The following is a 22815-nucleotide window of genomic DNA, read 5'->3' as shown; positions in this document are numbered from 1 at the left end:
AGTCGGGAGCATTCAAGGAAGCTCAACAGGGGAACAGGCAAAACAAAGTACTTCTTCACATACCACCTAGTGAAACTATGGAACTCACTCCCACAGGATGCAGCCATAGCACACATGCTGGATACAAGGTACAAGAGTTTTTATTTTGCAGCTTCCCCACAATGGCAGTGAAATGCAAACTGATATTTCAGCATGCCCCCCCCTCACATTTATCCCATTTCTGCCAGGTGAAAGCACAACTGTTTCCAATGACTTGTTTGCAATATTAAGCCAACCTCACCCTGCTTGCAAATCTGGAAGCCCCCTCAGTGTGCCAGAGGCCTCAGAGAGGCAATGGGTGGGAGAGAGACCTGCCGGCAGGAGTAAGAGGCCCAGGCTGCACCCGTCCCCATAAGCATATCAGAAAAGCCTTGCTGGATTAGGGCAAAGGTCTGTTCAGTTCAGCATCCTGTTCTCAGAGTAGCCAGCCAGAAGCCTATTATAGAACTCCTGCAAGCAAAACAGCTGCAAGGCAGCAATCTTCTGTGTACCAGTTGCTGGAAACTGCAGGAGCAGGGAAGAGACACAGTTGTGCTCAAGCCTTGCTTGTGGGTTTCCCACAGGGATCTGCCTGGCCACCGTGAGAACAGGATGCTGGGCTAGATGAGCCATTGGCCTGATCCAGCAGTCTCTTCTTATGTCCATAAGTAGTACAACAGTGCTTTCTCCACCTGAGATTCCCAGCCAGCCTTTACTGCCCCTGAAAGTGCAGGCAGAATATAGTCACTGTGACTAGTAGCCACTGATCGCCGTGGTTCTCCTGGGATAAACCTGTTGAGGTTTGAGTTTTATGGATGCAAAACTTTCTCAAAAAATGCTTGCAGCTATTGTTTATCTGCTTAGTCTGTGAGACTCAAGGTCAATGCTCAGAGGCAAGGTAATCAATCTACCACTGAGCAGTTCTGTATTCTTTTCTATGTCTATCATGTTTTGCTTTTGTAGCAGGGTGCACTCTTTTGAGTTGAGGTTTTGTACCTTACTGGGGAGATCCAGCAAGACCTTTTACGCTTATAGTAATAAGACTATTACTATAGGGATGCGGGTGGCGCTGTGGTCTAAATCACTGAGCCTCTTGGGCTATCAGAAGGTCAGTGGTTTGAATCCCCGCAACGGGGTGAGCTCCCGTTGCTCTGTCCCAGCTCCTGCCAACCTAGCAGTTTGAAAGCACACCAGTGTAAGTAGATAAATAGGCACCACTGCGGGAGGAACGTAAATGGTGTTTCCATGCGCTCTGGTTTCCATCATGGTATTCCGTTGCGCCAGTAGTGGTTTAGTCATGCTGGCCACATGACTTAGAAAGCTGTCTGTGGACAAACGCCAGCTCCCTCGGCCTGAAAGTGAGATGAGCGCTGCAACCCCATAGTCGCTTTTGATTGGACTTAACCATCCAGGGGTCCTTTACCTTTTACCTAAACTATTACTGATGAATTCTGCCGCCTCCATGTGTGTCTCTTTGAACTCAGCACAGAAATTGCAGTCCACGCATCCAGCTGTTCTGCTGCTTTCTGCCCATGCTCTGGAACTGCTGTACAGAGGCATGGAGACAGGGGTGTGTGAGAGAGACTGGATTTGCACACCAGCCCTGTCAAAGCCTGGGCTCACATTCAGGAGGGCTGGGAGTCCTTTCCCCACCAACGCCCACAATGTTAACATTGCAACAGACCGAAGAAACTTTAGTCGAGTTAATTTTATTGAGCGACAGCCATCTCCATCTTAGGTGCTACAGAGCCTACGGTTAACCCAGAAGTGGCAAGTGGTACTCAGAGCTGATCCTTCTTACCTCCCTACATTCCCACATACACGTAAACACTCTCAATCCATCAAAGGGCAAAAGGCAGGGCACCTTGGTGCCGGAACAGAAACTTCAATACCTGCATGGCAAGGGGGATTCCCTTCCCACTCTACAAAGTTCACCCGCTCCTCTCATGTACAATCCCAGCATACAACACACCCGGACTGCTGTAATGTCCACTGCCAACTGGGACAGCACAGTCACTTTGTTTTTTTTAAAGAACGGCAAAATGGCATTGGATGCTTTCAAGCCTTCTTTGCCCCGCCGGCGCACCTTTGCACCAACGGTTCTACCCTAACCCACCTCCCCAAGGAAGTGGGGCCCGGAAGGCAAGTCTACGGCAAAGCTGGGGTGGAGAGAAGGGTTCCCGCGAACAGCCGCCTCTTCAGCTCCATCCAGAGCAAGTCCTGCTCCTCCTTGGCTCGTGCCATGAAGCCTTGATTCTCCTGGGCTCTCCGGGAAAGGTAAGGGAGGACTTCGTTGACGGGCCCATACGGAACGTACTTGTACACAGGGTACCCCGCCTGACCTGAAGAACAAAAGAATGGGAGTTGGGGCAGGCACAAGACCTCAGTACAGGCCCATCCACAGTGCTGGATGAGCAGATTCGAGGACAAACAGAGCTTCAGGAACGCTGCATTCTATGCTTAAGGCAAGGGTGTGCAACTGGCATCCTGCGAGCCTCATCAGGCTTGCCAGACTTTTGCCCCACAAGCTGGGCGTCAGGGGTTTGCAAAGTTATGTGTGTAAACTCTATTTTTTCAAATTTTTTTTAAGTTGGTAGTTTGCTCATTCCCTCCATTTCTTGGAGAGAAAAAATACAGTGGTACCTCGGGTTAAGAACTTAATTCGTTCTGGAGGTCCTTTCTTAACCTGAAACTGTTCTTAACCTGAGGTACCACTTTAGCTAATGGGGCCTCCCACTGCTGCTGTGCCGCCGCTGTGCGATTTCTGTTCTCATCCTGAAGCAAAGTTCTTAACACAAGGTACTATTTCTGGGTTAGTGGAGTCTGTAACCCAGTGGCGTAGTGTGGGTTGTCAGCACCCGGGGCAAGGCAAGTAATTTGCGCCCCCTAACCCGTGGATTTGCGCCCCCTAACCCTAACCCCCAGATGTTGCGCCCGGTGCGGCCGGCCCCCCCTGCACCCCCCACGCTACGCCACTGCTGTAACCTGAAGCGTATGTAACCAGAGGTACCACTGTATTGAAGTTTTCACAGTACAATTCAAAGAAGAAGCTGATCTGCCAAAAATGATGATCTACAAGAAATACAGTCATACCTCGGCTCCTGAACACCTTGGGAGTCGAACGTTCCGGCTTCTGAACGATCAAAACCCGGAAGTGAGTGTTCCGGTTTTCGAACGTTCTTTTGGAAGCCGAACGTCTGACGGGGCTTCTGGGGCTTCTGATTGGCTGCAGGAACTTTCTGCAGCCAATCAGAAGCCGTGACTTGGTTTTCGAACATCTTGGAAGTCGAACAGACTTCTGGAACGGATTCTGTTCGACTTCCGAGGTATGACTAATGTAGAAATAATGGCAGCGGCATCCATCTGAAAGGTGCTGGAACTCAGTTCTGGTGAGTTCTGGCTGAAAAAAAGCTCTGGTTTAGGGGAACCCATGGTTCACAGCGACAGCTTTCTAACTTGGGGGGGGTGAGGGTGTTCCGTGAATACACACATGCTCACTTACCAAGAGGGAAGGTGATTTGGTCACACATGCCCAGGAGCTGCCCAAAGTAGATCTTGTTCTCTGAAGGGTGGATTCCAAGATCTGCCATCCTGCATAAGGGGAGGGAAGAGGGGCAATTAAGGTCTATGCAAAATGCTGCCCCTTCAAGAGGCTTTGCTGGCCTGGGAGGCACCCAGCTGCCAAGAGGCACAGGGGCTACAATGTGTGTGTCCCCCCAATCCTCAGTACCTGCGAAGTGTGAACTTGACTGTGTCTTTGTTGTGGGAAGCCACCATCACGTTGGCCTTACGGCTGTGCCGGATCTCCTCGAGGATGTAATCCAGGCATCTGCAAGGAATCACAGTATTGTGGAGTTGGAAGGGAACACCAAGGGTCATCTAGTCCAACCCCCCCTGCAAGAGGGGATTGGTAATCATGCCATTGCTACTGAGCTTGCATTTTCCCTCCCGTGGCTCTCAAAAATCTGAAGATGCATGTCACAGGAACATCAGAAGCTGCATTTCCACTGATTCAGACTGTTGGGGTTACATCTAGTTCAGTGCTGCCTGCACTGGCTGGCAGTGGCTCTCCAGAGCTACAGGGAGGAGACATTCCCAGCCCGACCTGGAGGTGCCATTACAGATTGAAGCTAGGGCTGCCTGCATGCAAAGTTGGTGCTCTACTGCTGAGCCTCAGCCCTTTCCCTAAAAATAAGATTCTAGTCCATATGGTTCAAAAAAGAGCTGAATCAAATAGGAAACTGCCTTATACTGACTCAGATCCATCTAGCCCCGTACTGTCTACACTGACTGGCAGCAGCTCTCTGGGGTTTCAGGCAGATGATATGCCCAGCTTCAGCTGGAGATGCCAGTGGGGAATGAACCTGGGAATAATAAGCAAAGCATAAAAGGAAAAAGGATTGTGGAGGGAAGAGGAAAGCGAGCACTGGAATGGCAAATCCTCTGCCACTGAGCAACAGGCCCACCTGTGGTACATCTCGCTGGTCGCTTGGTAAGTCGGATTGATTGGATCCTCGTAGCCCACTTCGGCTGCCCGGCTGCGCTCCTGCTCCATGTAGGCGCCTCTCACCAGCTTGGCACCAAAGTGCCAGCCTTCCCGGCGTGAGAGCTCCACGTCCACCGTCACCGTGTCGTAAGCATCCTGCTCACAGGGAGGCAATACAGAGAAGATGCCTGACGTTGAGTCAGACCAACCGCTTTGCCTACAATCAGTACATTCAGTATTGCCCACACTGACTGGCAGCAGCTCTCCCAAGGTTTCAGGCTGGGGATTGAACCCGGGACCATCTGCATGCAAAGCAGGTGCTCAACCACTGAGCTAAGATTCTGGTCCTCATGGTTCCCAATCAAAGAACAAAGCTCCTTTAAACTGAGTGAGGCCATTGGGTCCCTCTACCCTAGTGTTGCCTACACAGATTGGAAGTGGCTCTCCAGAGTTCCAGGGTCTGCCGCACAGAATCTCCTGCATCAGCCGCAACCTCGCACGGATCCTGAGGATGCCACCCCCACCCATGTTGTGTGCAAGCCCTCTCGAACCCAGTCCTGGCCTGGCGCCTCACCTTCAAGTAGCACTGGTAGGTGTTGAAGACGGAGGCTCTCTCCCGGTTGAACTTCCGCTGCATCTCCAGGGTGAGGCGGCTGATGGCTGGCTGGAAGTAGGTCTGCTCAGCATCCACCATCAGCCTCACGCCCGTCTCTACGGCTTTCTGGAAGCAAGCAAGGCGGTGGAGTGAGTCACAGCAGCACAGAGGACATCGCCAGAGGTCGGTTTTCTGCTACCTAACCAAAGCCACTGTCAGAGATGGTGGAACCTTTCTGGCCCAGGGCTGCATTCCCCTTCTGAGTGAACTTACGGGGCCACAAGCTATTAGGTAAATACAGTGGTACCTCAGGTTAAGAACTTAATTCGTCCTGGAGGTCTGTTCTTAACCTGAAGCACCACTTTAGCTAATGGGGCCTCCTGCTGCCACTGCACGACTTCTGTTCTCATCCTGAAGCAAAGTTCTTAACCCGAGGTAATATTTCTGGGTTAGCAGAGTCTGTAACCTGAAGCGTCTGTAACCCGAGGTACCACTGTAGATTGATAGATGTGTGTGTGTGTATGTATGTATAATTCAATTTCCAAAAACCTCTCACAGACATAATTTTTCTTTCCTTTTGTTGACTTCCCATTCCATTTTCCACAGTGTTTTTTTTAATTCCTCCTGCTTACTGCACCCTATCTTTCCTCTTTTATATCATAACAACAACACAACAATCTCTCTTTCCTTCTGTCGCCCCTAGTTCTACACCACACTAGCTGTTAACTTGGCTTATTTCAGCATAGTCCTTTACCTATCCATTCTTCTTTGGTGGGAACTATTTCATCTTTCCATTTTTGTGGGCCGTGTGCTATTTTTAATGGGCGCCTGCATCTTCACCTCACCCAAACAGCCCATCTCTCTCTCTTTCTCTCTCTCTCTCAGGCAGACCCAGGAAGAAGAAAAAGATTAAAAACTCTCCCCAAATTCTTACCTTGGCGAGAACGTCCATCCTTTGTAGCATTCGCTTCATCTGGCGCTCTTCCTCCTCAGTGAAGCGAGAGAGAAGTGGCTCCAGCTGCCCTGTCTGGAAGAAAGGAAGAGACTGAGGATGTGGGGCAGATTTTTCTTGGGGGGGTGGGAGAGCAGGGGACACTCATTGTACCCACAGAAAGAGGATTCTACATGGCAGCAAATCACTCTGCCACTGTGTTAAGAACCTCAAGGTTCTGAATAAAGGGATTTTTTTAAGGTATCAGGATTCATAGAATTGTAGCGCTGGAAGGGAAAACAGATATACTCAAACTGTTGGAAAACACAAAGAGCTTTTAAGTGCTCCACCTTGCGTGGGATTAACCTGTGCAATTTCAACCGTGCAAGGCTGAAATTGCTCAGGTTAAATGAGCGTAAGATGCAATCATATAGCACAATTTTTTGGATCCAGGATACCCTAAGGAACCCTTGTATATCCTAGCTTGATCACAGAGATGATCTGGAGCACCATAGCTAGTTGATTCCTGTGTTACAGAGGCCTGGCTGGTCTTGGCCACAAGTTGGGTATCTGGTTTTGCCAGTCCAGTGTTGTGGAACACTCTCTTAGCAGAGGCACACTCCTCGCTTGCATCTCTTGAAGATTTTTTAATGCAGTTGTCTAAAGTCTCCCCTGAGTAGCCAATTTAATTTTGGGACTGCTTTGCATTGCTTTTAAATATCTTTACGATCCTGTACACCACCCTGATGTATTGTGAGACAGCAGTATGTATGCATTATTATTAACAATAAAATATTAAGCACAGTTGTACCTTGGATCCCGAACTCCTTGGAACTCAGACGTTTTGGCTCCCGAATGCCACAAACCTGGAAGTGATTGTTGCAGTTTGTGAACATTCTTTTGGAACCCGAATGTCTGATGGAGCTTCCACAGCTTCTATTTGGCTGCAGGACCTTCCTGCAGCCAATCAGAAGCCGCGATTTAGTTTTTGAACGTTTTGGAAGTTGAACGGACTTCCGGAATGGATTCTGTTTGCCTTCCAAGGTACGACTGTAGTAGTACTAAATAAAAGAGAAAAGTGGTTTTGTAATTTGCTGGAAGCCACAGAGTGGCTGGGAGACCCAGTCAGATGGGTGGCATATAAATAATATAAATAATACATACATATATTTATTATTATTACTATTAACAACATCCCATAGGTAATTGGATAACTATCTGCACTTTCCAGAAGCAACTGAAGACTTGATCCAACAGGATTTCCCAGCTGAATAAATTGGTCTACAAGCGTTCAACTTGTTAGGGTTTTTGTCTTGCTTTCAAACTATGTGCCATTTTTGTCTTTTAAAAGTTATCAGAAGGCAATTAATATATCAAAGACAATAGCAATAATAAAGAGCAACTAAGCAACTGATTAGGGATGCAGGTGGCGCTGTGATCTAAACCACAGAGCCTAGGGCTTGCCAATCAGAAGGTTGGCGGTTCGAATCCCTGTGACGGGGTGAGCTCCTGTTGCTCTGTCCCTGCTCCTGCCAACCTAGCAGTTCGAAAGCATGCCAGTGCAAGTAGATAAATAGGTACCGCTTTGGCGGGAAGGTAAACGGCGTTTCCGTGCGCTGCTCTGGTTCGCCAGAAGCGGCTTAGTCATGCTGGCCACATGACCCGGAAGCTGTACGCCAGCTCCCTCGGCCAGTAAAGCGAGATGAGCTCCACAACCCCAGAGTTGGCCACGACTGGACCTAATGGTCAGGTGTCCCTTTACCATTTAAGGAACTGATTAATGTGTTTTGTAGCCAAAAGAGGGCGCCAGCCAGGCACCAGCTCTGGGATCAGCCCTGCTGCCGATAGCTGCTACCCAACCTGGTTTCTCCCTCGGCTGGAGAGGAGAGATTAAAGCACAGCTGGTGATATAGAAACTGGATGACTGTTAACATGCACAGCCAGATCTAGTGCAGCCTTGGCCAACCAACTGGTCCTCAGCTACTTTGGATTAAGCCTCAGCCACTTATGGCATATGATGATAAGGACTGACAGAAGCTGGAGTCCAAAATAATAATTCATATACCGCCCATCTGACTGGGTTACCCCAGCCACTCTGGGTGGCTTCAAACAAATTAAAACAGAAAAACCTTTTGTCTATCCACTTCATCCGTGGCATGAATCATTATATGTTTGCCTCTATCATGTTGCCTTTTCTCTAAACCAGCTATTCCCAAACTTGGGTCTCCAGCTGTTTTTGGACTACAACTCCCAGCATCCCTAGCTAGCAGGACCAGTGATCAGGGATGATGGGAACTGTAGTTCAAAAACAGCTGGAAACCCAAGTTTGGGAAAATTCCCAAACACTGCAAACTTTCCTCAGAGCGGGAGACGCTCCAACTCTGTCAATAATTTCAGGTGTCCCAAGGATCTCGCTGCTTTCATTTTGATAGTGGAGAAGATGACAGGAAGGGTTACTTTTTCCAGCACCCTGAGGGACCTATGTATGTCCCCCCCTGCCCCTCCTTGCAAGCCATTTACCTTAATGTTTGGAGTAAGCAAGAGTTTGGAGATCTCCGTCCGGGAATCAATTAGGCTGTTCCAGTCGAGCAGGTCCACTGTTCTGGGGGTGAAGGGTAGAAAGAGAACGGAACTGTTGCAGGACCAGGCTTTGAAAGGCAGGTAACTTAATAACAATAATTTTATTATTTACATGCAGTCCATCTGACTGGGTAGCCCTGGCCACTCTGGGCAGCTTCCAGCAAAATATTAAAATACAACAATTCATCAAATATTAAAAGCTTCTAAACAGGGCTGCCTTCAGATGTCTTCTAAAAGTCAGAGAGTTGTTTATTTTCTTGATGGGAGGGCGTTCCACAGGGAGGGCACCACTACCAAGTAGGCCCTCTGCCTAGTTCCCTGCAACTTCGCTTTTTGCAGTGAGGGAGCCACCAGAAGGCCCTCAGAGCTGGACCTCAGTGCCAGACTATTGGTCACTCGAGCTAAGTGTTGCCCGCACTGACTGGCAGCAGCTCTCCAGATTTTCACACAGGGAGTCTTTGCTAGACCTTCTGCACACAAAACCAATGCTCTACCTCCAAGTTATGGTCCTTCTCCGAAGACATAGGAAGCTGGAGCTTAAGTGTCAGTCCATTGGGGCCACCTAGTTCAGTAGTGTCCACTCTGACAGGCAGCAGTGGCTGTGCAGAGAGATTTTCAGGCAGGAGCCTCTTCCAGTCCTACCTGGGGATAGAACCTGGGACCTTCTGCATGCAAGGCGGCGGCTCTGTTCCCGAGCTACAACCCACCCCGGCCAGAATGGGGAACAGGAGCCTCACCCAGCCTCAGAAGCTCATGCAGGGATGTGCCCTTCCCAGACACCAAGATGCCTAAATCCACCCTAAGGAAGGAGGGCTCTGGATTTTTGCAGCTGGAATTCATCATACGTGACACGGCTTTATTTTCATTAGAAAAGCAAAGCCTAAAATTCAAGGGTAGGGAATCATAGGGACCCTGATGGACTCCTATCAGCACTGATAGCACACAGTCAGGGAAGATGCGAGTTGGTGTCCGTTAGCACCTGGAAGTCCACATGGGGACCATGGCTCAGTGGCAGAGCTTTGCATCCAGAAGGTCGCAGGTTCAATTCCTGGAATTTCTCGGTAGGACTCCCTGCATGAAACCCTGGAGGGCTGCTGCCAGACAGTGTTGACAATATTGAGCTGGATGGACCACATGATAGAAAGAAACTCTGCATGTTCTATATTACCGTATTTTTTGCTCTATAAGACTCACTTTTTCCCTCCTAAAAAGTACAGTGGTACCTCAGGTTAAATACTTAATTCCAGAGGTCCATTCTTAACCTGAAACTGTTCTTAACCTGAAGCACCACTTTAGCTAATGGGGCCTCCTGCTGCCGCCGCGCTGCTGGTGCACGATTTCTGTTCTTATTCTGAAGCAAAGTTCTTAACTTGAAGCACTATTTCTGGGTTAGCGGAGTCTGTAAGCTGAAGCGTATGTAACCTGAAGCGTATGTAACCAGAGGTACCACTGTAAGGGGAAATGTGTGTTCGTCTTATGGAGCAAATGCAGGCTGCGCAGCTATCCCAGAAGCCAGAACAGCAAGAGGGATCGCTGCTTTCGCTGCGCAGAGATCCCTCTTGCTGTTCTGGCTTCTGAGATTCAGAATATTTTTTTTCTTGCTTTCCTCCTCCAAAAACTAGGTGCGTCTTATGGTCTGGTGCGTCTTATAGAACGAAAAATACGGTAGTTCCCTACCCTTGTGCTGACATTTTCAAGATTCGTTCTAATCCCTTTGTGTTCATGTCCCCAGACGTGCCAGCCATTCACCACTGCCCCAGAAACAGCCCAGCCGATTCCCCAACATGTGTGTTGTCCTCCCCACTGCTCTACAAAGCCACCCCCATAGTCTTGTTCCTTGGACTCAGAAGCAAGGGGGCTTACCCTGACATGCCCAATTTCTCGCCTGTGAACCAGTGCTGACTCTCCGACTTAGTGGCAACCCCCAGCTTGGCCAGTGCTTCCTGCCAAGAAACCAAAACGAACCCATTTTAATGGTTAATTATGAATATTTAAGACATTGTTATGCTGTTTATCGCTCCCCGAAAGGGATTCCAGAATAGCTTGACAAGATGCATGATCAGGCTTGCAATCGTTGAAAAAAAGAGGAACATGGGGAGAAAAAAAGACACAACACAAAAGGAAAAAAGATTGAGGAGGGAGGAGGAAAAACGAAAACAAGACACCACTTCTGAAACTTACAAGGTACTATTTGATGTCAGGCTTACTCAGATACCCACTGAAGATAATTTCAGTGGGTTGACTGAGCAACAAGCTGGGGTGTTTGGGTGTAAATAATTCAAGCATCTCCCCTCACCGTCCCCTCAAACCTTCTGCCTCACACATGGTGCTAACAGCGGCTTTGTAGGTGTGGACTTTCGAGCAGGGAACAGACACAGCTTCTCAAAACCAAGTTGGCTTTGAATAAAGTAGAGAGCTGGAAGGATTTTGCTGCAGATCTCCTGAGCCCCAGAAGAGCTCCCTCTTTCATCAGAGACTCACCACAGCTCTGCGCACCAAGATAGGAATGTGAAAGCCAGGGGTGAATTCCAGAAATAGTCTCTCCTGCCTCCCCCCCTCCGCTCCTTTTACAGAAGAGGAATGAACCCCCTGCCAAATCACACCCAAAGGTTTACTATAGTTCAGGCTCTTGTTTCTATCTAACAGGCGCCTCCAGGAAAATACTACAGATGGCGCATGGCGGCCGAAAACTACTCACACCCTCCCACAATCAGGTTTTCAGAGATATGATGCTTCTATGCGTGGAGGTATGATTTTGCTACTGGAACTAATAAGGGATCAATAATCCATCTGCTCTAGGTAAGGGGACCTCAGCTTGTTTCAGGTTCAAGTTTGCTCTTTGTCTGAAGCCAAAGAGAGCATGCTTTATCGCAGCAAAGGAAGAATGGATACAAAAACATATAGAATATGCAGAAATGGCGAAGCTTACCGGAAGAATAAGAAATCAAGGTAACAAACTTTTTATAGAAGAATGGAAATGGTTTTTGAATGTTTACAGATAAATTGTAAACAGATAAGAACATTGGCAGGCTTATTGTATTAACCTGCAGTTTCATAAGAGTATATATTTGAAGATGAATAAATGATCAAGTTAAGTTAATTTGGATATGCAGAAGATATTAAAAATAAATTTAAGGAGCCGCAGAAAGAGGGGGAAGGAAGTCAAGTTTTGAAATGTCAAATTGATTGTAAAATCAGTGAAGTGCACAAACCTGGAAAGTGTGTGTGTGTGTGTGTGTGTGTGCGCGCGCGCATGCTTTTTCTTAGCGTTTTTAACGTTTTGGTTTTAAATGCTTTGGCTTTTTAAAAAATGAATAATGTTTATTGTATTTTGCTTGGTGCCCAGTTATTTGCCATGTGGCACTTGCACACTCCACCCTGGGATCCTCCAGTGATGGGCTGCCTGATCAACCTGGCCAATAGAATCACAGAATTGTAGAGATGGAGGGGACCCTGAGGATCATCTAGTCCAACCCCCTGCAATGCAGGAATATGCGGCTGTCCCATACGTGGATCAAACCTGAAACCTTGGCGTTATCAGCACCACACTCTAACCAACTGACCTAATAAATGAACGAATCAGAGGTTCAAACGTGAAGAGGCCTTTTCTGTAACCTGAGGCCCTCTAGATGTCTTGGACTACAATTCCCACCAGCCCCAGCTTCACATGGCTGCATGATGCCAGGGCTGATGGAAGAAGCACAGTACCGGCTGGGGGCTGATGGGAGCTGTAGTCCAAAATGGCTGTGCTGCTTGAAATTAGGGGATGCTGAAAAGATTGATAACAGGGATGCAGAAAGGGGAGGTATGGGGAAGTCGCTGAAAGAAGGTTCAAGAAAAGAAAGGTTAAGAAAGTATACGTGTTTATATGTTTGTATGTCTATGTATTGTGTTGTATTGTTTTGTATTATGTGTGGAAAAACCAATAAAAATTTATTAAAAAAAAAACAAAATGGCTGTGCTGCCTGGGGGCTGATGGGAGTTGTAGTCCAACAACATCTGCAGGGCCCCAGGGCTGGGGGAAGCCTGGCCTAGCACCTTTCCGGAGGGGCAGTGAAGGCTGGATTTTGGCTGATCTCAGCCCCGTTTTGTCCTCAGAGAAATGAGGCAGGGGCCTCTGGAAGAAACTCCATCAGCCCCCGCTGCTCCCCCAACCATCCCACCAGGGACCAGAGCACAAAGACTCACCTGCAGCTTCTCCACCTCCAGCTTGGTCTCCAGGGCAGCCAGACCCACCTTGCCCTGCTCGGCGGCCAGCTGGTGGAAAAATCGCCTCCATTTCACCAGCACCTCTGAGAACTGCAGCTGGAAAAAGAGGGAGAGAGAGGAGCATGTCAGTTACGTGCTGGCATCAGCAACGTGGCCTTTCCAGGGGAAAAATCAGAACTGCAAAATTTCACATGCACATTTTGTCGGTTCTGCTTACCAGGAACTGAGGCCTCCCCAGTGCGGTCAGCTTAATGGCAGAAAAGCCGTCTTCTGAACTGCCACCTGCCAAAAAAAGGCAAAGCATGGTCACCCTCTTTGCCCCTTCCTCCATGAAGACGTGGGCAGCACCCTGTGGGGGTAGCCTGCATTTCGTCCTCAAAATAACCCTAAGAGGTAGGCCAGGCCAGGTCGAGATTAAAATCCAGAGTCTAGTAATCCATATCGGCCTCTTTTAGCCACAACATCACATTGGGCTGCTTTGTGTATCACAATTACTAAGATGCTGTGTTTATTGCAGAGGCGGCTAGCCGTTTTGTGGACAGCGAGCCACATTCAATGTTAGCCAGCCCTCTGGGGGCTCCAAGGCAGCCGCAGCTGGAGCGACCACAGGCAACGCCATCTCAGCTGATCCGTGCAGATCAGCTGCTGGGTTTTTGCATGCCCCCAAAGCAAAGGAAGGATTGGACTCTGATTAACAGAATACACACGAGGCTTGACCAGCAAGACTCTGGGAGGGGTGCCAATAATAATCCCTCTCTCCACACCCTGTGGCCCAGATCGTTTTATTCACAAAAGAACTTTTTACACAGTGTTAGTAAGAACCAGTCAGATTTCGTCTGAGCATTTCAAAAACCCCACGTGGAACAAAGTCATATCAGAAGAAATTCTTCTAACTACAAAAACTTATTTCCTACTTGAGCCTGCATGTGTAGTTCAGAATAAATAAAAGAGGAAGCAAGGAGGAATGCTTTTAGGAAACTACGGAGGTCATAAACAGCAATAAACAGGAGAGAAAGGATGGCAAGGAAAGATTAGGCATCTTTATCACCTCCATGTGAAACTATTTCCTGGCCCTAAAATTAACAAACTACATCAAAGTAACCTACTACCTTTATGCACTGAGGATGTCTGATGAAGCAACTGGCCTGTGTTTCAGAATGCTTATACGTGCCTGTCAGGTGTAGAGAAATCAGAGATGCAGAAGCTTGTGGGATTTGATCAGAAACTATTGTCAGTGAATCGAACCCAGTCAACATAATGCTTTCATCGTGGACACAATGGCTCGATGCATATTTTATAATTCCTCATAGTAATCCCATCTGATCGCTACATCCTAAACCAGGACTTGTTTGGTGCTCCTAGTGCAAGGTAGGTGTGATTCAGCTATGTGTGCTTACACACTGCTTGTTCACTGGGAAGAGCAAACCACGGTTTACTGTGATATGAAAAAAATCAACTCCTTGGCTCTCAAAAGGGTACCCAAGCATGGCTGATATGAAGTGGAGTTTACACCATAATATAGCAAATTTGATTTCTGGCTCATCTCCCCAAGCAACCCGCTGGCTGTCCAACTAGGCTGCTGCAAGAGTCAGTGCAGGATTCATTATGTTACTGTTTCCCAGAGGGGCTTATCCTGCCTACCAGAAGCCTCGATGCATCGCAGGAAGGTGTCCATGTGCCGGTCACATTTGGCTTCATCCGCATAGAAGTAGGTGCGGGCGCTGATGACCCCGTCCCGCCGGTCGCCAAACTTGCGGTGCACGCTGTAGCGCTTCTCTCTTTGCTCTGGGGTGGGGGAAGAGAGAGAGACAGGACAGGAAGTGAGAGCAAGTGGACTACTGCAATGCGCTCTACGTGGGGCTGCACTTGAAGACAACTTGGAAACTTCAGCTGGTCCAAAATGCAGCCACTGGATTACAGGCCAGGGTTCCATTTGGATCTCATGTAACCCCCTGTTTGAAAGCAGCTGCACCAGTTCCTTTCTAGGCCTCTTTGACACTTGAGGTATACATTCCTAGCACCCCCCTCTTAGTCTTAGGGTTGTTAGTTGTTTTAAATAGATGTATAGCTGTGTTTTCTGCTGCAATCTACACTGGGACCTTAGGACAATTTCTGGAATGAAGCAGCTGCCAAGAAATCACTTTGATACTGTTGGACTAGGCTGAAATGGCAAAACTGACCAGAAAGGCTCAGGAACCAAGAAGACCAAAATTTCAAGAAAGAATGGGGAAAATTTATAATTTATCAAGGAGACCACTGTAAGCAGATGAAAACATTAACAGGATTGCAATAACACTTGTAATGTAGCACGCACGATGGAGTTAGAGTTATATAAAACATGGACTATTGAAAAAGATGCAGTAGAACAACAACAAGGCCTGGAGAAACTCCCTGCTTGAACCCTGGACAGATGCTACCAGAGGAGACGATGCTGAGCTCGAGAGACGAATGGTGCAACTCAATATAGTGAAAGGCCTTTGTTTGGTGGCGACATAGCTGCTCCACTTGCTAAAAAGCTGTGAGGCTGCCTCTGCCAGTCGGTGCAGATACTACCTAGCTAGATAGACCTTTATTTTAGTAAATAAAATGGCTGTGTGGTTTTCGTTGGCCTTCGGGACACCCAATTAAAAGGAGATTCCTCTACACCAGGCATAGGCAAACTCAGCCCTCCAGATGTTTTGAGACTACAGTTCCCATCATCCCTGACCACTGGTCATGTTAGCTAGGGATGATTGGAGTTGTAGTCCCAAAACATCTGGAGGGCCGAGTTTGCCTATGCCTGCTCTACCCCAAAGGAAATACAAAAAAGAGGTTGCTCCATTTTTCTGCCATGGGAAAAATTCACATTAATGAAGACCCCGGGGGGGGGGAGGGAGTGGGGAGCGATCTGGAGAATCAAGACACTTGGCAGGGGGAGGAAGAGAAGGCAAACACTAAGGACTAGAAACATGAAAGCTGCTTTACTTACTGCCAGTCTCCTTCTCAAATGCAGAGGTACAGGAGCTGAAACAAAAAGATGAACACAAGCCTTATTTCAGCAACCAGAGGCAGGCAAATGGCAGGTCTCTGTGCGGCTTGCAGCAGATTTCTGACACCCAGTTGTTTAAATGCAGCCTCCCTTCCCCCAGCTAATCTATTGCCTCTTCCAGATGTTGGACTCCAGTTCCCATCAGCCCCAGACAGTATGGCTGATGGTCAGGGATGATGGGAACTGTAGTCTGACAGCATCCAGAGGGAGCTAGGCTGGCGAAAGCCTATTGAACATTAGCAAGAAGCTGGCTTCCTTCACCCCTTTTCTAAGTTGGCCTGCTGAGATTAATAAAGCTTGGTGGGAAATCCAGGAGCGGATTTTTGCACGATGGGACTGGGTGCACAGCTCTCAGATCACTTCTCATCCACTTGTGCTTGGAGGACCTTGTGGTTCTAATGAAACAATAACGTAATAAACCCTGCAAGCCTGAAGTGTGCTTGCCCCTGTTCTTTGCAGACTCGCCCCAGGCGACTGATGAGTCACTGCAAATAGCAAGTCCAGCCAAGCCATGCGTGGGAGGGTGCAGGCAGGCTTTATACACTCTGGGCTTCACGTGGGAAGGAGCCAGCATGCTGCTGTCAGTGAAAGTCACAAGTGCCTGCCCGAGGTCATCAGCAACATGCAAATCTAGCATGCTCCGAGCTGCTACGTTTGACTTGCGATCGTATAGCCCAGGCTATAGAATTGCACAATAAGAATCAGCTGTTGCACAGTTTGTGCACTGAACTCCTCTGCTGTGCAGTTTCTAGATGCTGCTGGCCCACGGTGCAATTTGTGGACAGAGAATGCTGGATACAGCCCACTAAAATCAAGCATGGTCAGGGATGCACTCATCTAGGCTTTGCAAACAAAATGACAACTCTTCCCCATCCCCATTTAACTTTTCTCCTGCTTGCTCAAGCACAAAAGTTCCCAAGTGGCCGGGATTCCATGTGCTCACAGCCAGCTTTTCCGCTCCGCAGAACGAATTCCAGAACGACAGGAAGTGTGGGCGGGGGGCTGCAGTTATGAAACAGCAGGAAAGAGTTAAAGGAACCAGTGAACTCAAGTTCACTGGACGGGAGCCCGCCTTACAGGGAGTTTGCAACCCAAGCACTCGGCAGAAACCTGACCTGTTCCATTATTGTAAGGTTGCCCCTGTGACAAGGATTAGCGAGGCTGGCTGAGCTCATAAGCTTGTACCTAAGCAGAAGGGAATTTTGGAGGGTGGGAGAAGAGGAAGGGAGGCAGATTTTAGAGCAAACTTTAGTAAGGCAGCATGGAGCAGTTTAGTGAAAGAGCACAAACTCTGAACACAAAACATCTTGGGTTCATTCCCCAGCAGCTGACACCAAGCAGCTTTATACTGTGAGTCTGACAAACCACTGGCCTGTCTCAGTATTGCCTAGAGCAGTTTTTCCCTAACTTGGGCCCGCAGCTGGTTTTGGACTACAATTCCCATCATCCCTGACCACTGGTCTTGCTAGCTAGGGATGATGGGAGCTGTAGTCAAAAAAACAGCTGGAGCCCAAAGTTTGGGGAACACTGGTCTATACTTACCAGCAGGAAGGATTTTAGGTGGAGATGAATGGGAAGGACAGAGGGAGAAAAACTTATCCCTATGTGCTCTCCATGCCATGCCCCATTTTAAAAACTGTGCAGCAGCACACAGTAGCCATCAATTGCCTCAGCCTCCCTGAATTTGTCCAATCCTATTAAAGCCACCAAGCTGGGGGCTGTCACTGCCTCCTGTGGCAGGGAGTTCCACAGTTCAACTATGCAGCGCATTAAGAAGTCCTGAATCTGGGATAGCTCAGCTGGTAGAGCATGACACTCTTAATCTTAAGGTTGCGGGTTCGAGGCCCACATTGGGTGAAAGATTCCTGCAGTGCAGGGGGTTGGACTAGATGACCCACAGGGTCCCTTCCAATTCTACAATTCCAGGATTCACCTTCCTTACATGTGTCCAGGTTCTAGAGAGTGAGAAAAAGCTTTTCTCTATCCGCTTCCTCCATGGCATGATTTTATAAACTCCTCTCCTCTTGCCTCTTACTTGCCTTTCCTATAAACCACAAAGCTGTCCCCAAAGCTGCAACCTTTCCCCTCCCCACAGGCTCCCCAGCAGGGGCTCTCAGGCAGCCTCTGCACATGTTACAGGCAGCTGCTCTGTTTGCGTAAGGGACCCGCCTTCCCATCAGCAGACCAAAGGAAAGGGGAGGCTTGCCCCCATCCAATCACGCTGCCCGAGTGTTTGGATTTCCTCCCCTCCTTTTGGCAAGCCCCAAGTTGCACACTGCGTACCAAGCAGAGAGAGAACAATCCACCTTGTGACGCAAAGGCAGCTTTGGTTTCACCATGGCCTCCTGCCAAACAGCTATGGGAACTGGGTTCATAGCCTCATAGAGCCGGAAGGGACCCCAAGAGACCCTCAAGCCCAAGCCGCTGCAAAGCGGGAACCACAGCTGAAGAATCCATGACAGGTGGCCAACCGACCTCTGTTTATTGGAGAGTCTACGGTAGTCCTTTCCACTGCCACACAGCTCTGAGTGCCAGAAAAATATCCCGAACGACAGCCTCCTATCTTGCCATTTGAATCTACTGGTTTATGCCCTCCCCTCTGGGAGCACCAGAAAACAGGCTTACTCCATCTTCTGTGGGACAGCCCAGAGCTTTCCAAACTTTGTGTCGGCTGCAGCATGTAGCCGTGTCATGCAGACGCTCCCTGTGCTCCTCCCGGGGCTGGAAAGGGGTTAGTTCAACCTCCGGTTTGCTAGGAAAACTGAATTGCTGTGTCGCAAAATGATGCACGTCTGAAAAGTATGGAAAGCTGTGCTCTAGAGTTTCAGGCACTGAGCAAACATACTTGAGAATGCCAAGGATTGAACTTGCACGCTAAGCAAGTGCTCTACCCCCCCCCCAGCCACACAGTGGTACCTTGGTTCTCGAACGGCTTAGTTGTCGAACAAATTGGCTCCCGAACGCCGCAAACCCAGAAGTGTTCTGGTTTGCGAACGTTTTTCGGAAGCCGTGTCTTGGTTTTCGAATCGTTTCAGGAGTCAAACGGACTCCTGGAACAGATTAAGTTTGAGAACCAAGGTAGCACCGTACAGACTATTCATCCATTGAGCTCAGCACTGCCTACACTGACCGGCAGCCCCTCTCTCAAGGTTTCAGGCAGGAGACATGTCTAGCCTTGTAACCTGGAGATGCTGGGGACTGAACTGGAGACTTTCTATGCACAGTACAGATGTCCTACCGTTGAGCTATAGCACACCCGTTTTAAGCTCTCCTGTCAATCATGTCTTTGGCACAGCTTGTGTTTCCAAAAACAATCCATGCAAAGCGTATTTGTTTTCCTCTCCACCCTGCCTGAAGCCTCGAGATACGCTTGCAAGGAAGATAAGTTTGCCGAGAGAGACAACGCACAGGAAAAGGAGCAGGAAGAAAGGGGTAGGTATGAACTTGGCCGTTGCACATTGCTGAAATAATTGTCTTGTGGATCTCTCTTCCGGCACTGTCCCCTGGGCAGCCCCAAACATGCACACCACCTGGATTCTTTCATCACTCAGCCTGTCTTCGGCTAAACATCCCCCCAAACCGGTCCTCCTCCTTGCTGTGGGGCAGTTTCAACCCGTTGCAGCTGCCTGCAGCTGGGGAAACCACCTGCCAAAACCACTCCTATCTTTCAGCAAAGGTGACAGAGCAAAGCAGCTGACCTATCCCTTGCAAGCAAGTCAACGCTTGGAAATTACATAAGCCACTTCTTCCCCCCAACCAAGGACACACACACCTTTCTCATGCAAAGCCAAGACCTCTTTACTTTCCTGCCCTCCAGTGGCGTAGCGTGGGGGGTGCAGGGGGGGGCCGGCTGCACCGGGCGCAACATCTGGGGGGGGGGCGCTCGCACTCACAGCTCTCTGCCCCTACCTGGCTCGAGTGCTAAAATCCATGGGTTAGGGGCCGCAAATTACTTGCCTTGCCCCGGGTGCTGACAACCCACGCTACGCCACTGCTGCCCTCTGCCTCTTTCCTCTCACATTTCCTTCTCATGCAATGCAACACGCCCAAGGAAGGAAGCTCCCGTTGCAACATAGTAAGTGGCTTGAGCCCAGCCACACACAAACACTCCTCCAGCTGAGCCGCCACAAAGCAGCCTCTCACTCACTCCAGTTCCTTCTTCTCAGCCTCCTCGGTGGTCAGGTCCTCTTCCACGCTGTAGTCCAGCACGGAGCCCACGCCGCAGGCGCTGTAGCGCCGGATGAGAGGCTTGATGGCTTCTTGGTCCTCGCCGGCCACAAACTGCCCGTAGAAGGTCAGTTTCATCAGCTTCTCAAAGAGCCACTGGCCCAACAGCTTCCGGCTGAAGCTCATCAGCTGTAGGACGCAGAGTCAGGGGGTTAAAATGGAGGAGGAAGCAGAAAGGCAACTTTGCTCTAAAAAGGGCCCTGCTAAGCTTCGAAGGTGTACTAGGAGTCATTGGGGCTGCAGCCACAGCAGGGCTGGCGGCTTCCACGAGCATTTATTTTCACAAAAACTGACATGCAAGCCATCTAGCTTTTTCACTTGCACATAGGTCAGGGGAAGAGCAGATAGCATGACTTCACAACTGCTCAGGAAGAAAAAAAAATACATTTTCAGGACTTTTTTTTTTCAAATAACATTGCAAAATCAAGGAATTTGCTGCCCCTCTCTGCATGTGCTCCTCTGTCCTCCTCATCCACTTTTCTTTTTGTGTCATGACTTTTTAGATCATAAACCCTAGGGAAAGGAGCTGCACAGCTTTTATGCATTTGTAAGCCACTCAATGGGGTTGGGTGGGGGCAGTGACTGAAAGGAAAGGTGCAAATGCTTTGAACAAACACATGTATTTTAATATAAACCTACAACATTCAGGGTTTTTATTGTTCCCCATTACCCACTTCTAACAAGGCAACTTGGGACATGTCTTATTGCATTTGTATCCCACCTTTTTCTCCAAGGAGCTCAAGGTGGCAAACATGGTTCTCCCCCGCCTCATTTTATCCTCACAACAACCCTGTGAGGTAGGTTATGCTGACAGGGGAAGGCTGATACCCTAAGCTTCATGGCCAAGTGGGGAACTGAACCCTGGTCTCCCACTATACCACACTTGCCACTGGAGGCTGCTCTGGTAGGGCAAATGCAGGTGCTGTCCCACCAGTCTCAGCTGCCACCACCCCACCTTCCTTTTGACTTACAAGGCGCCTGAGGGGGGCTCTACCTGCCATTGGCTCTGGCGCCACCTACTGTCGGTCTCCCTACCCTCTACCCTACCATTCCTTATGGAGCATCAAAGGGCAAGCAGGTTCTCATGGCAACAGCCTTTGTGTGAGAGGCATCACACACAAGGAGAGTGGCCGGCAATGGGAAGGAGAGAAAGGGAACGAAAGATGGAGAAGGAAGCAGGGGTGACAACTTGAATAAAATATGGGGGGGGGGGGCAGGTAAGGCTCGCCCCGTATAATCGATCACAAGATGTGACACATGTACACTAGCTAAATGGCAATGCCCACCAACTTTGGGGTTGCACAGCCCCTTCAGATATTTAATGGGGGGGGCTGAAGGGTCCTCGGTCCCTAGAAGTTGGCTCCTACGGAAAGAAAGAAGGAAGGAAGGAAGGAAAGAAAGGAGAAACAGAAATGGAAGGAAAGGGTGAGAGAAAAAGAAAGAGAAAAAGAAAGGAATTGACGAAAAGAGAGCGGAGAAAGAAATGAATAATACTGTAAAGAGATGAAAGGAAAGCGAAAGCAACGGAGCGCGTATCCTGCGCGGCGCCCCGCGCTCGACCGCCTCCTCACCTTGTCGCCGTGCTCCACCAGCGGCTCGAGCGAGCAGAGGCCGAGCACCAAGAGCCCCCGGGCCAGCTCGCCGCTGCTCTTGCTCCGGAAAGCCTCTTGCGCGTCCGCGAAGTCCACCGCGGGGGGCGGAGGCAGCGGAGTCGGCGGCTGCTGGAGGCGCGCACCGGAGGATGAGGCTGGGGGCGGCTGGGCAGGGTCAGCCAAAGGCTGCTCCGCAGGTGCCGGCGCCGGAGCAGCGGCCGTGGCAGAACGCGGACAGCTCCGCGAGGCGAAGGACTGGGCTGCGCGCAGCGCCAACAACGCGCCTTTGGAGGTGCGACAACGCCCGGCCATGGCTGCTGTAAAAGACGGCATCAGAGCCCCGGCGAGTTTAAATAGGCTCCGTCGTCCTCTGGCCACGCCCACCGCGCCCTTCCATTGGCTGGAGCGCACGCTTGGGGGGGGGACACCGCCCTCCGGTGCCGCGCCCACTCGCTTCTGGTTGCCCACCGGGCAGCTTCCTTATTGGTTAAAGGAGACTCGCCCCTCCGCGAGACCACGCCCACCGCGAGCCTTCTGTGGCGCAACAGACCCGCTTGACGTTTGCTGCGCTTCACGTGAATCTGGATTAGAATGCGTAGCTTTAGGACCGGAACCCAAGCAGACTCGCCTCTGGCATCTGCCAGGACGTCGTCACCCACCTGGGAAACTGCATCCCTGCCTCATAGGAAAGAGCAACACTTTGCTCTATCTATGGACCAGGGAAGGAGCTGCTGCTCTGATGTTTGCTTTCCTCTTCCCTCCGCGGTCCCTTTTCCTTTTGTAACATGTCTACTGAATCGAGAGCCTGTGGGTAGGGACTGTTTTGTCTTCTAATAATAAATGTACTCTCTGTGTGTGTCCCACCTTTTTTCTTCAAGGAAAGAGCTCAAGGTGGCCTACATTCTTCTCCCCCTCCTCATTTAATCCCAACAGCAAACCTTGTGAGGCTGAGTTGCCCTGAGAGGCAGCGACTGCCTGGCCCAGGGTCACCCAGTGAGCTGCCTAACCAATTGGAGATTTGAAACCAGCTCTCTCCCAGGTCTTAGTCCCACACTCTAACCACTACACCACACTGGTGACTTGTAATTTAGGTTATTATTATTAATTATTAATTTATTATTTATACCCCACCCATCTGGCTGAGTTTCC

At 49.5% G+C, this 22815-nt stretch overlaps 1 protein-coding gene across 1 annotated transcript; it reads right to left on the bottom strand.

The window, feature by feature from the left end:
• Positions 1-1711: 1711 nt before the first annotated feature.
• PRODH (proline dehydrogenase 1) lies at positions 1712-22150 on the bottom strand. Its single transcript, XM_083590189.1, has 14 exons — positions 21646-22150; positions 19995-20203; positions 15788-15822; positions 14461-14604; positions 13037-13101; positions 12799-12915; positions 10474-10553; positions 8551-8632; positions 6034-6126; positions 5079-5225; positions 4485-4660; positions 3749-3847; positions 3521-3609; positions 1712-2360 (listed from the first exon to the last, which is right to left on the bottom strand). Exons 1-14 carry the CDS (start codon positions 21997-21999, stop codon positions 2167-2169), a joined length of 1884 nt encoding a protein of 627 aa, XP_083446315.1. The 5' UTR covers positions 22000-22150; the 3' UTR covers positions 1712-2166.
• Positions 22151-22815: the final 665 nt, after the last annotated feature.

The sequence above is a fragment of the Podarcis filfolensis genome, assembly GCF_964270895.1.
Source record: "Podarcis filfolensis genome assembly, chromosome: 16".
Taxonomy (NCBI): domain Eukaryota; kingdom Metazoa; phylum Chordata; class Lepidosauria; order Squamata; family Lacertidae; genus Podarcis; species Podarcis filfolensis.
This window is presented reverse-complemented; position numbering and strand designations above follow the sequence as displayed.

Coding starts and splice junctions, on each gene's coding strand:
- PRODH (XM_083590189.1), bottom strand. CDS start 21,999: ATGCCGTCTTTTACAGCAGCCATGGCCGGGCGTTGTCGCACCTCCAAA. Junction 8,633..10,473: donor GAGAAATTGGGCATGTCAGG/GTAAGCCCCCTT, acceptor CTTCACCCCCAG/AACAGTGGACCTGCTCGACT. Junction 6,127..8,550: donor TGCTTACTCCAAACATTAAG/GTAAATGGCTTG, acceptor CCTTTCTTCCAG/ACAGGGCAGCTGGAGCCACT.